This window comes from Diabrotica virgifera, chromosome 1 (assembly GCF_917563875.1).
Source record: "Diabrotica virgifera virgifera chromosome 1, PGI_DIABVI_V3a".
NCBI lineage: Eukaryota > Metazoa > Arthropoda > Insecta > Coleoptera > Chrysomelidae > Diabrotica > Diabrotica virgifera.
Window position 1 is genome coordinate 157,321,385 of NC_065443.1, and position 12,851 is coordinate 157,334,235.

A 12,851-nucleotide genomic window follows, 5' to 3' on the forward strand; every position below is an offset into this window, starting at 1 on the left:
TGTCATACAACCAAGAAGAACTAGCCACAATGCTGACTCAACTAGCACACGCATCGGAGAAGATAGGATTAAAAATGAACATGAATAAAACCAAAATCATGACAAATACAAACGACAGAATAAATGTAAATATAAATAATGTCAATATTGAGGTTGTTGACGAATATATATACCTGGGTCAAATAATCAAAGCTAATAAAGAGAACCAAACAATTGAAGTACAGAGAAGAATCTGATTGGCGTCGGCAGCATTTGGAAAGTTAAGATGGGTACTAAAAAGCACAAAGATACAACAGTACCTAAAAACCCGTGTATTTGACCAGTGCATCCTTCCTGTTCTGACGTATGGCTCAGAAACATGGACATTAACAAAGGCCAACATAAACAAAATTGAAATAACTCAGAGAAAAATGGAAAGACCCATGTTGGGAATAAAACTACAAGACAGAAAATCAAACAAATGGATAAGAGAGAAAACAAAAGTAAAACATGTAACCGAACATATAACAGGGTTAAAATGGAGATTTGCAAGCCACAACGCGAGACAGGAAGATGGAAAAAATGGAATGCTGAAATACAAAACTGGAGACCGTGGACAGAAAGAAGAGAAAGAGAAAGACCTCAGATGCGATGGAAGGACGATATTGTAAAAGCTGCAGGAACTAACTGGAAAAACGCAGCCAAGGACAGACGGAAATGGAAAGATTTGGGGAAGGCCTATGTCCAAAGATGGATAGAAATGGGCTAAAAGAAGAAGAAGAAGGAAAGAAGAAGTACTTTCAGCATATCAAAATGTCATCATCGGAGCTTCCTATAAACAGTGGCGGCTCGTGATTTTTACAATAGGGGAGGCTATACCTAACTCTAAAATATCTAGACAAATTTGCACTAACAAAAAAATGCGCCAAAAAATGTAATGTAAGGTCCCATTTTTTGACCATTTTTTATTTACATTTCATAATATCATCATAATTCATTATTTCGTAATATCACATCATTTTAAAAATAGTTAATCTAATTGTAAAAGTTTAATACCAAAGTTTGTGTCGTTTATTTGTTAACAGTTCCATCTTTGTAAGCAGATATGCATATCAAAATAAATACCTACAGATTTGAAGTTTTGCAGTCCATACAGAGGTTGACGGTTCACATTTTTTAAGATGCTCAACTGAATTTTTTTAATTCTAAATGCGGCCTACTGCGAATTCAAAAACATGATAAATTACCGATATTTTGCTTTGAGTTACAAATATCGGAAAAAGTTATTTGAACAAGTTGTTCCAAATATTATTCTAACGCCAAAAATACCATTAAAACTATAAAAAAAATACCAAATTTCATAACAAAATTCGCACTTTTAATTTTTTCATTATTTTTAGTCAGGACCCTAAAATTTGTTGTCCCGAGATGCACGCAACGGCAACGGAGCGGAGAAGCTAGTTAGCCTCCGTTGGTAAATCTCCGGGCAGCGTGTGATGGCACCGTAGATGCCACTGTTAGGAGACCGGGTCTCCTTAAACGCCTGCTGCGCTGCGCGGAGCATTAGCAGCGGAGGCTGGCCGGCTTCTCGGCTCCGTTCATGCATCTCGGGATAACCGAGGGTCCTGCCTGCAATAATAATAAAAAAACTGGACGTAATCATGCGTTCTAATGCTAATGGTTCGTGCGTATGGATATTTAGTGATAATATGGAATTTACACGTTGTATAATAGTGAGAGTGCTTGTTGTTTTTCGCGATTCAAGATAAACAAAACAGTGTAGCTTGTGTAAAAAATGTATGCCTTGCCTCCTCTGACTAGCCGCCACTGCCTATAAAAACATTAAGTTAAGAGACTAATTCATAAAAAATACAAAGGTAGAAAAAAACTTACGTCTTATAGGTAATAACACCTCATAGAAGAGCAATTGGTGACAAACAACATATTAAATTTAAAATTGATTCAGGGCTAGGCCCCTGATCTTGGGTAAAAACCTTTAAAAATATATAATATCACATCGATGTGTTGTTTTCTTTAAGAGCTATGAAACGGAAGACATTTGACCAATGCGTTCTTCCTATTATGACATACGGAACAGAAACTCTCACCCTCACAAAAACAACAGTACTAAAAATACGAGTGGCACAAATGCGCATGGAAAGATTGATTCTCGGCCTGCCAAAAAGAGACAAAATAAGGAACCAAGGTCCTTAAAGGTGAAACATGGACATTGAGAAAGAAAGAAATCAATAAACTATTAGTATCAGAACGCAAAATCCTATAAGTTATATATGGTCCCTGCAGGGACAGCGTGACAAATAAATTGAGGAGCAGATACAATAATAAATTAGAGACTCTCTTCGTGCAGGGAAACATCATGAGATGTATAAAAGCCAATAGACAAAGATGAGCAGGCCACGTGATACGGTGTGATGACGATAGACTAATTAGCAATGTGTTTTGGGAAAGACCAGACACCGACAGGATGGCCTAGAAAAGGTAGAAAGATGCAGTCAGAGAAGACATGGAGATGATGGAGGTGACAGGTGACACCATGGGAAATAGTAGCATAGGATCGGAACCAATGGAAGACAATGGAAAACGCGGCAAAGTCTAACGAAGAGTTGTAAAAGCCAAAGATGATAATGATTATCAGATACATTGGGACCAGCATATTAATTTATTTCTAATGGCCTACCACTCGACGTAACCTAAGTTACGAATGAACAACATTCGTGACCTTACCCGATAATACATCCAGATAGCCAGTGATAGAATGAAAGATCAATATGATTCTCGATGCAAGAGTGAAAGGTTTGAAGTAGGTGATATGGTTTGGCTTTATATTCCACAACGTCGTCGAGGCTTGTCTCCTAAACTACAAAGACAATGGGAAGGTCCGCATGAAGTTAAAAAGAAAATAAATGACGTAATATACCAAATTAAGAAGTTGCCAAAAGGTAAACCAAAAGTTGATCATATAAATGCACCATATGCTGGCTCAAATGAAACTAAAAAAGCACACAAGTCCACGAAAAGAAAGAGTGGTAGGTTCAGCAGATCTTCAGCAGATCTTTTTAGTATTCCGGAAAACGTCTCTCTAGCCCATTAACCAAGACAATAGCCCAAGACCTCGAGATTACTTAAGGAATCTCGTCCGTATTTAATAGGAAGGTCGGTCGCTTGGCCGAGTTAAGAAATCAGCAGCCTAAAGTCGGAAGAGTACTGCGATCAGAAGATGGTCCTCGATGTTTGTTGTATATGGTGACCAGCAAGTCTTACAAACCAAGCTACGAAAACATATGACTAGCTCTAAACTAATTTGAAGAAAATCGTGTGTAATTATGATATCAAAAAATTTGGCTTTACGATAGATAGGCCATACACTAGAAAATCTGGATTGGAAGATTGTGAGAAATATGCTTGAAATGATCTTCCGAGAAACAGGGACACGAATTACTGTGTGTTGCATTAACCAAAAGATGTCGTGCCCCGTGCCCTTCAAAGACGGAGACTGTTATTTCTTCTTGAGGGGTGTATCCAGAGCTGGAGAGTCCTGTAGATTCCGCCATATTGTGCCTCCATCTAGAGTTGGCATCCATCTAGAACTTATTTATTCTATTTTATTTGAATTAATTATTCTATTTTATCCGTACCATTTGATTTTTAATTTCTCTGATATTATTTTTTATTTATAGATTTATAATCTTACTAATAGTGATTTTGCCCTTCGCCATGCGACGGGGAATACAATCAATTGCCTTCTACAGTCACTGCACTGCATTTTTTGTGCCATCCTCCTATTTTATCGTATCTCCTTCCAATTTTTTCTGACACCCTCAATTTTTTTTCGATTCTCTCATCTTTTCCTGGCCCCCTCTAATTTTATCTCATTACCTCCATTTTTTCTGATTCTTATTTTTGAAGTTATACTTCTTTAGGCCCGATTGGGTAAAATATTGAGAGGGAATTTTTATAAAAATGACAGTATGTAATAAGCGCACACCGACAGCATGAAGTTAGTTGCTAAATTTTTTAGTTTAAGATAAATAAGAGTTTGTTTAACTAAAATAACAATTTTTTTAATTATTGGTACTGTTTTAGTAAAACTTTTTGGAAAGTAGTCAGTATTAAAATTAGTTTAAGAGGATCGGTACGTATTTTCGGCTGCAATGCTATTCAAATGGGGATTCATTTTTTTCGAATCCTGAGAAAACTAATAAGTATTTTTGAAAAATTTAAACGCAGAATGAAAGATTACGTTATTAGCGAGGGCCGAAAGTCCCTGAGAACTTCTATAATGTTTATTTTAATAAGTTACAGGGGTGAAAAAACTAAGAGAAAATTTAGTGTGATTTTTAATTTCAAATATCTCATTCAAAATAAACTTTTTATTTATTCTAAGGGACTTTCGGCCCTCGGTAATAATTTAGTCTTTCATTCTGCGTTTAAGTTTTTCAAAAATATTTATTGGTTTTTTCAGGATTTGAAAAAAATGAACACAATGCCGTGGTAATATTTTCCAAATCTGTCTTTGTCTTACAACGCACTCAACCGAATATAATATTGTCAGCATATATTGTCAGTCAGACACTGACAATCAGTGACAATTTTAAATATTTGACATTGCATCGGGAATATTTTGAGAAATTGATTAAATATTATTGATATATAGTGTATTTGATAAATAATTGATTTAAGACGTGAACTTAATAAAAAGTTATTTATTGTGTATTATTTGTGGAAGATCCAAGCAGAGAATACATCAGATATATCCTGTGATCCAAGTATTTTGTTGTTAGAGATGTTCAAAATTGTAAGCGTTCCAAAATAACAACATATTATTAAAAAATCACTTTAACACTTTTCCTCTTTTCTCGATTGATTATTAGTTTTTGTTGTACAAATAAATTATTACAATCACTGAAAACATAGTTAGTGAAAAAATTATCACATTTATTAACTGAATTAATAATTTGCAATTATAAAAATAACAGTTATCCAAGAACATTCAAAAGCCATCTCTTTAAATTAATTATGACATTTTCAAGTAGAATGACATTCTAGTAATGTTTACATATCCACACCAGTGTGAATTTTACTACACGTAATTTGCCGTGTAAAGACAGAAAAAGTAGGGATACACGTAAAATATTTGCGAATTATGTACCCATAGCCTTAATTAAATATAATAAAAAAGTAAATAGACACGAAGTTAGCCGCAGTTTTAGTGACGTAAATCTAAAGAAGTATAATATAACTGTGTGTATGTATATGGAAATAACATTGTTGTTTTTAATATTTTCTTTACAATTTCATCACATTCTCTCTCCTTTTAAATATTCAAATTCACGAGGAAAATAAAATTCCTGTAGCTGGCTGTATACCATAAATAAAAAAATAGAGGATCCTTTGTAAAAGGTATGTTTAAAATACCCCAATAAGGGTTACATCACAAAGCAAAACGTTTTCGGATTAACAGGTAATCCATCATCAGTGTTAAGCCCTAAAATGGTAAGTATAACCTAATTAATAAAAGACAATGTTGTAAAAGTTGACTAAGGTTAAGAATTGACAGATGCCATACTTACAATAGCATGCATGCGTGAGCCACCAAAAGTTATGGGTAAGATCTTGCAACTTTTAAAGGGTTTTTACCCATAACTTTTTGGTGGCTCACGCATGCATGCTATTGTAAGTATGGCCTCTGTCAACTCTTAACCTTATTCAACTTTTACAACATTGTCTTTTATTAATTAGGTTATACTTACCATTTTAGGGCTTAACACTAATAATGGATTACCTGTTAATCCGAAAATGTTTTGTTTTGTCATGTAACCCTTATTGGGGTCTTTTAAATAGACCTTTTACAAAGGATCCTGTATTTTTTTAAACATTCCTTGGACATGAATGTTTTAAAATAGAAATTAGATAATTCGATTCAGTCATTCTGGAACTGTTATAAACAAGATATAACAAAATATTATAACGTTTATTAAACGTCATTCAATGTTTACATATTGAAAACGTGCCGGACAGACTGCGTGACTTGTCGCATTAGGAATTTATAAGATTAGATTTTACGTTGTCTGACATATTCTTATGTTTCAGGATGGAAACATGTTGGACTGTACAATATGGTTTCACCAATATATCTCCCTATAGATTTAAATATTTTAAAACATGTTTTAACCAAGGACTTTAACCATTTTGTGGATAGAGGGTTTTATGTTAACGAAAAAGATGAGCCAATTGGTGAGTATATAGTAATTTTATTTTAATAAATAATCATTTGGCTGTGAATCGAAACAAGAGTTAGTTAGTTCAGAGAGTCCCACAAGTGCTCTAATTAGTTTCAAATCTTTCTTCAGAGTTTTCTCAAGAGTTTCTTCAGAGAGCACATATTTGATTCCCTCGGAACAACTAAAATTATAGCCGCCAGCCTCGATCCACAAACGAAAGATTATCATGATATAGATGCCGTGGCGGCATCTGTTAAAGACTGACGAAAGTTCTACTTTTAATATTAACAATACCAAAAATAAAACTGTATCAGAACTAATCTTCCGGTTACACCATTCGTGGCTTCTAAAATTTGCAAGCCAACGAATCGCCGAAGCAAAGAAGTTTTAGTTGTTCAGAGAGAATTATTATTATTATTATAGATCTCCCTCGGCCTTCTTTGCACCGGCGATTCGTTGGCTTGCAAATTTTAGAAGCCAGGAATGGTGTAACCAGAAGATTAGTTCTGATACAGTTTTATTTTTGGTATTGTTAATATTAAAAGTAGAACTTTCGTTAGTAATTTTATTTTATCTCCGACCTGCGATTGTGAAGGAATCAAATTGGATACTTTTTGCTGCACCACTCAAAAGAGACATCACCGTCATCATCATTAGTCAGCCTTGCTTTGTCCGTTGTTGAACATATGCCTCCTGCAAATATTTCCATCTTCTTCTGTTCTGCGCCTCTTCTATCGAATTGGTCACAATTCTTTTGATGTCATCGGTCCATCGCGTTGGGGGTCTATCTCGGCTTCACTTGTGGGGGTCTATACTCAAGCAATTTTTTTTGTCTTGAAAGAAGCATTCGTGTAATCATAATTGCCAGTTTATACATTTAATAGACCTTTAAAAGACCAGGGCGCATCTGTAAAAATATTAGTACAGTGGAACCTCGATAACTCGGATTAATCGGGACCGCGGCCGATCCGGGTTATCGAAAATCCGGGATAGCCGGAGAATATGGTAAAAATTAATAAAATACGGTATACTTACAGATAAACTCCGTTAGAATTGAAATAACATGATATATATATATATATATATATATATATATATATATATATATATATATATATATATACAAAAAACAAGTGGTTTATTAGGGTTGCAGTCAGAAGTTTGGCCAGGATATCAAAGAAACACTCTTTTGACTTTTTGTCTAGCTTTCGGGGTTGTTTGACCCCTTTATCAAGACTCTGTAATATAAAACAAAAATGTAAGTATTTTAAAATATTACATTGTTTTAGTAAACCTACTAGTCGTTGAGATTATTAAAGAGAAGCTTGATATATATATATATATATATATATATATATATATATATATATATATAAAGAAAGAAATTTAGGATATTGGGTTATGCAGCAAATGAAAAGTGTACTCTTTCAAGTTTCTTTAATCCAAGCTTTCGGTTATGATTATAACCATCATCAGGGTGCTACAATGATATTTTTTCTATGTAAAAGAATATGAAAACATGTATAAATAAATAGTACTTACAAACTTATTGAGGATATTTCAAATGTGATGTCATTGAGGAGAAATGAGATGCAACTTGATCAATGGTCATGCCGATGCCTCGAATCCAACAAAATTTAATTTAATAAGCGGGGTGGTTTGTATTATATCACCATTGCAGGAACGACCAATGAGCAAAGGTTAAGTTGTTATGAAGTATCACCCGGTGACGGGTTTGGCATGACATTTGAAATATCAACAAGACTTTTTAAAAAAGAAGAGTAAAAGAACATTAAGGGTCAATGGTAAATATAAAATAATATTAAAATTTATAAATAATAGTAAGACACTATCATAAAACGATTATAAAATTAAATTAGGCTAAGAATTTAAAAAAAAATGACATACACAACATATAGAATTAAAATTTGTTAAAATTGCGGTTAAATTGAGTAACAACAATATTGATTAAAATTGAATTTAAAATTATTTGTACAAATTATAATGTTGATGACAGTTCAGAGTCTCTAGAATGGGAGTTAGGAGATGACTCACGATTATCTAAATAGAGTAAGTAGGAAAACATTTCATTGAGGTGGCCTATATCAGTACGATGGTTCATCGAATTTGGATTTTTGTTTATGTGGACCATTTCCAAAAATAGCCTCTTAGCCGCATGTGACTCACGGTCCAATACCCTCACGTTGTTATAATCAATTCGGTGGTCATTATTGAAAGAATGTTCGCCCAGTGCACTTCTATCCGGGTACAATCTACAGTCTGACCTATGTGACGTTATTCTGTCTTTTAGTCTTCTTGATGTTTGTCCGATGTATATTTGATTGCAATTTAAACAAGGAAGGCTGTAGACCGTATCAGTTTTAGAAAGCACTGGTGTCTTTTCCTTGACGTTCGAGAAAACCCTATTGACTGTGAGGGCAGTCCTAAACGCAAGTTTGATGTTTTCAAACGGCTTAAACAGTCGAGTCAACTTCGGTGCAATCTCACTGGTATATGGCAGCGTCATGTAAGCCACGTTAGTATTGTTACTTGTATTAAATAGTAATTTCCTCAACAAAGTCTCAGGATAACCGTTTTCCAAAAAAAGGTGAAGCAATATTTTTAAATTTTTTGAGTGGAAAGAAACGTCGCTGATTTTTAAAACGCGGTTTTTCATTGCTTTTATTAAATTGATTTTCATAGCATGTTTATGGTACGAACTATAGTTCAGATATCTGCCCGAGCTAAGTGGTTTACGATACCAATCCACCAGTAAGATGTTATTTTTACGTATGACTCTGGTGTCCAAAAAAGGTACAGAACACAGCGTGTCCTCTTTTTCAAGGGTAAATTGTATATGGTGGTTAAAGCTGTTGAAATATAATAACAAATTATCCAGTTCATTAGCGGGCAAGCATAGCAGAATATCATCTACATATCTTTTGATGAAGAATAATTTAAAGGGTAACACCCTCAACACGAATTGCAAAATGTAATTCATAACATAATCAGCTAAGATAGAGGAAATTGTACTACCCATAGGTGTACCGAAAGTCTGCTTGTAGAAAACACCGTTAAACACAAAATAATTGTTTTTAAAAAGAAAGGTTAAAAGTTCCAAAAAACAATTATTTTGTGTTTAACGGTGTTTTCTACAAGCAGACTTTCGGTACACCTATGGGTAGTACAATTTCCTCTATCTTAGCTGATTATGTTATGAATTACATTTTGCAATTCGTGTTGAGGGTGTTACCCTTTAAATTATTCTTCATCAAAAGATATGTAGATGATATTCTGCTATGCTTGCCCGCTAATGAACTGGATAATTTGTTATTATATTTCAACAGCTTTAACCACCATATACAATTTACCCTTGAAAAAGAGGACACGCTGTGTTCTGTACCTTTTTTGGACACCAGAGTCATACGTAAAAATAACATCTTACTGGTGGATTGGTATCGTAAACCACTTAGCTCGGGCAGATATCTGAACTATAGTTCGTACCATAAACATGCTATGAAAATCAATTTAATAAAAGCAATGAAAAACCGCGTTTTAAAAATCAGCGACGTTTCTTTCCACTCAAAAAATTTAAAAATATTGCTTCACCTTTTTTTGGAAAACGGTTATCCTGAGACTTTGTTGAGGAAATTACTATTTAATACAAGTAACAATACTAACGTGGCTTACATGACGCTGCCATATACCAGTGAGATTGCACCGAAGTTGACTCGACTGTTTAAGCCGTTTGAAAACATCAAACTTGCGTTTAGGACTGCCCTCACAGTCAATAGGGTTTTCTCGAACGTCAAGGAAAAGACACCAGTGCTTTCTAAAACTGATACGGTCTACAGCCTTCCTTGTTTAAATTGCAATCAAATATACATCGGACAAACATCAAGAAGACTAAAAGACAGAATAACGTCACATAGGTCAGACTGTAGATTGTACCCGGATAGAAGTGCACTGGGCGAACATTCTTTCAATAATGACCACCGAATTGATTATAACAACGTGAGGGTATTGGACCGTGAGTCACATGCGGCTAAGAGGCTATTTTTGGAAATGGTCCACATAAACAAAAATCCAAATTCGATGAACCATCGTACTGATATAGGCCACCTCAATGAAATGTTTTCCTACTTACTCTATTTAGATAATCGTGAGTCATCTCCTAACTCCCATTCTAGAGACTCTGAACTGTCATCAACATTATAATTTGTACAAATAATTTTAAATTCAATTTTAATCAATATTGTTGTTACTCAATTTAACCGCAATTTTAACAAATTTTAATTCTATATGTGTGTGTGTGTGTTCACAAAGAGGGGATGGCATTAGATAAACTTTTTGCCACAGATATTTGAAAGTTGAAGATTGAAGATGTCATATTAAATTTTTATTTTAGAATCTTTAAGAAATTGTATGATAATATCATTAATAGTTTTGGTATTGAAGCTTAGTAGATGTGAAATATTCAGCGGTAAACTTACATTCCGCTCCTGAAGTCTAGCAATTAGTGCTTTCGTATGGTTTTTATTAAGTTCACAATTAAAGATTATATGATTTAAATCTGCAGTAGAGTAGTTATCACATGAACAGAGAGAGTTGATACGCATTCCTATTTTAGCTAAATGTGCAGGAAAATTGCCATGGTTTAATCTTAAGCGACTTAGGGATGTGGAATAAAATCGAGTAACGTGATAATCAAATATATGTGGGATATTTTGCGGAAGTTGTGGGTGTATGTTAGTGTATGGATTCCTCGAAGTTTGTACAAACTTAAGCCAAATAGTTTCCCATTTTTTTCTTAATTTTTTATGCAATTCGGGAATGTAATCGCTGGAGATTGTTAAATCTACTATTTCATTTAAAGTTGCTGAATTCTTTGCCATTTCATCCACTGTCTCATTTTCTTTGATTCCGGCATGTCCTTTTACCCAGATAAAGACCAAGTCACTGCTATTATTTTTAAATCGAGCGATTGTCTTTCTAATATGGCATAACAACTCATTGTTGTGTTTTTTGGTTATTGGTTGCGATATTGCCTCAAGAGCAGATAAAGAATCTGATAGTATAACCGTGTCTCCAAAGTTCTGTTCAACCGCGTAAGTTAGGGCTCTTTCAATAGCATAAAGTTCGGCAGTGAAGATAGATGTACATTTAGGTAGTCTAAAAGAATTACCACTTTTTATATTAGAAACATAATAAGCGCTACCTACACTATTACATGTTTTTGAACCATCTGTATAGATGTATTTATAATTAGAAAATTCAGATAAGATTAATTTTACAATTTTATTGTTTTGGCATGGTAAGTTTCTGTATGTAGGTTTTATGATCTTTGGAAAGATTGCGATTTCCTCAATAGAAAGGTTATATATGGGTAATATTTGTTTAGTGTTAATGCTAAAGTTGTTAGTTTCTAGATAAGCATCTGTAAGAGGGGGAGAAGTTTTAATTCTCCAATAAGAATTTGTTAAATTATATTCAGTGAGACTGTTAATTTTACTTAATAATTTATGTGAGTCTAAAGTCCTGGTCTTTAATAGAAACTTATTAGACAAGAATTCTCTTCTAAGGTTTAGAGGAGGTTCCTGCGCTTCTGCTAGAATTGCAGCACATGGCGTTGACTTAAACGCACTAATACATATACGTATTGCCTTATACTGAATATGATCGATTTTTGATAAATTAGATTTTGACGATGAACCATATAAAAAGCATCCATAATCAATGATTGACCGAATATACGATTTATAGAACATTAATGCTATCTTTGGGTCGGCACCCCATCTAGCTCTACATATGCAACGAAGCATGTTTAAACCTTTTTCGCATTTGTTGATAATGTGATTCACATGGAGTGTCCAGGTTAGTTTTTTGTCCAAAACCACGCCCAGATACTTATGGTGAGAGGATACATTAATATCAACATTACTTAAATTTATACTGGTAGGGGAACTTAACCTATGTCTAGTGAAAAAGGTGATGCTAGATTTCTCAGGGGATAACGTGAAATTAAAAGCCATAGACCATCTTTTTACACATTGCATTATCAGTTCCAAATCGCATAAACACTCATTATATGATTTACGGCTGCTGTATATACAGAAATCGTCTGCATACTGAATGATTTTAATTGTATTATTTGTTTCATTTAACATGTCATGCAATTCTGCAGTATAGATATTAAAAAGTACTGGACTTAGGACTGAACCTTGCGGAATTCCGACTGATAATAATCGAGGGCCGTAAATGTGATTTTCTGAATCTCGAATGAAAACTTCTCTGTCCCTATACAAATCTGTGATTCTTTGTGCGAATTTATAATTTAGACCGTATTTTATGAGCTGTACAGTTAGAATATCAATATCCAGAGTATCATAAGCCCCTTTAATATCTAAAAACAAACATGCCGTTATAAGATTAACGGAAAGTGCATTCTGAATGTCGGAAACTAAGTGAGCTAATGCTTCAGAGGTGCCTTTGCCTCTGCGATATCCAAACTGATTAATAGGTAATAAACAATTACTTTCAAAATGCAATTCCATTCTTAATTTGATAATTCTCTCAAATGTTTTTGTAATGCATGATATTAATGAAATGGGTCTGTAAGAGTTAGGTAGA

At 34.0% G+C, this 12,851-nt stretch overlaps 1 protein-coding gene across 3 annotated transcripts in view; it reads left to right on the forward strand.

The window, feature by feature from the left end:
* Positions 1 to 12,851, forward strand: part of LOC126878792 (cytochrome P450 6a2-like) — a 106,766-nt gene that overhangs the window by 46,768 nt on the left and 47,147 nt on the right. For all 3 annotated transcript variants that reach the window (XM_050641684.1, XM_050641685.1, XM_050641686.1), the window contains exon 3: positions 6,091 to 6,234. In XM_050641684.1, coding sequence (XP_050497641.1) covers positions 6,091 to 6,234 — 144 coding nt within the window. The remainder of the gene's footprint in view (positions 1 to 6,090; positions 6,235 to 12,851) is intronic.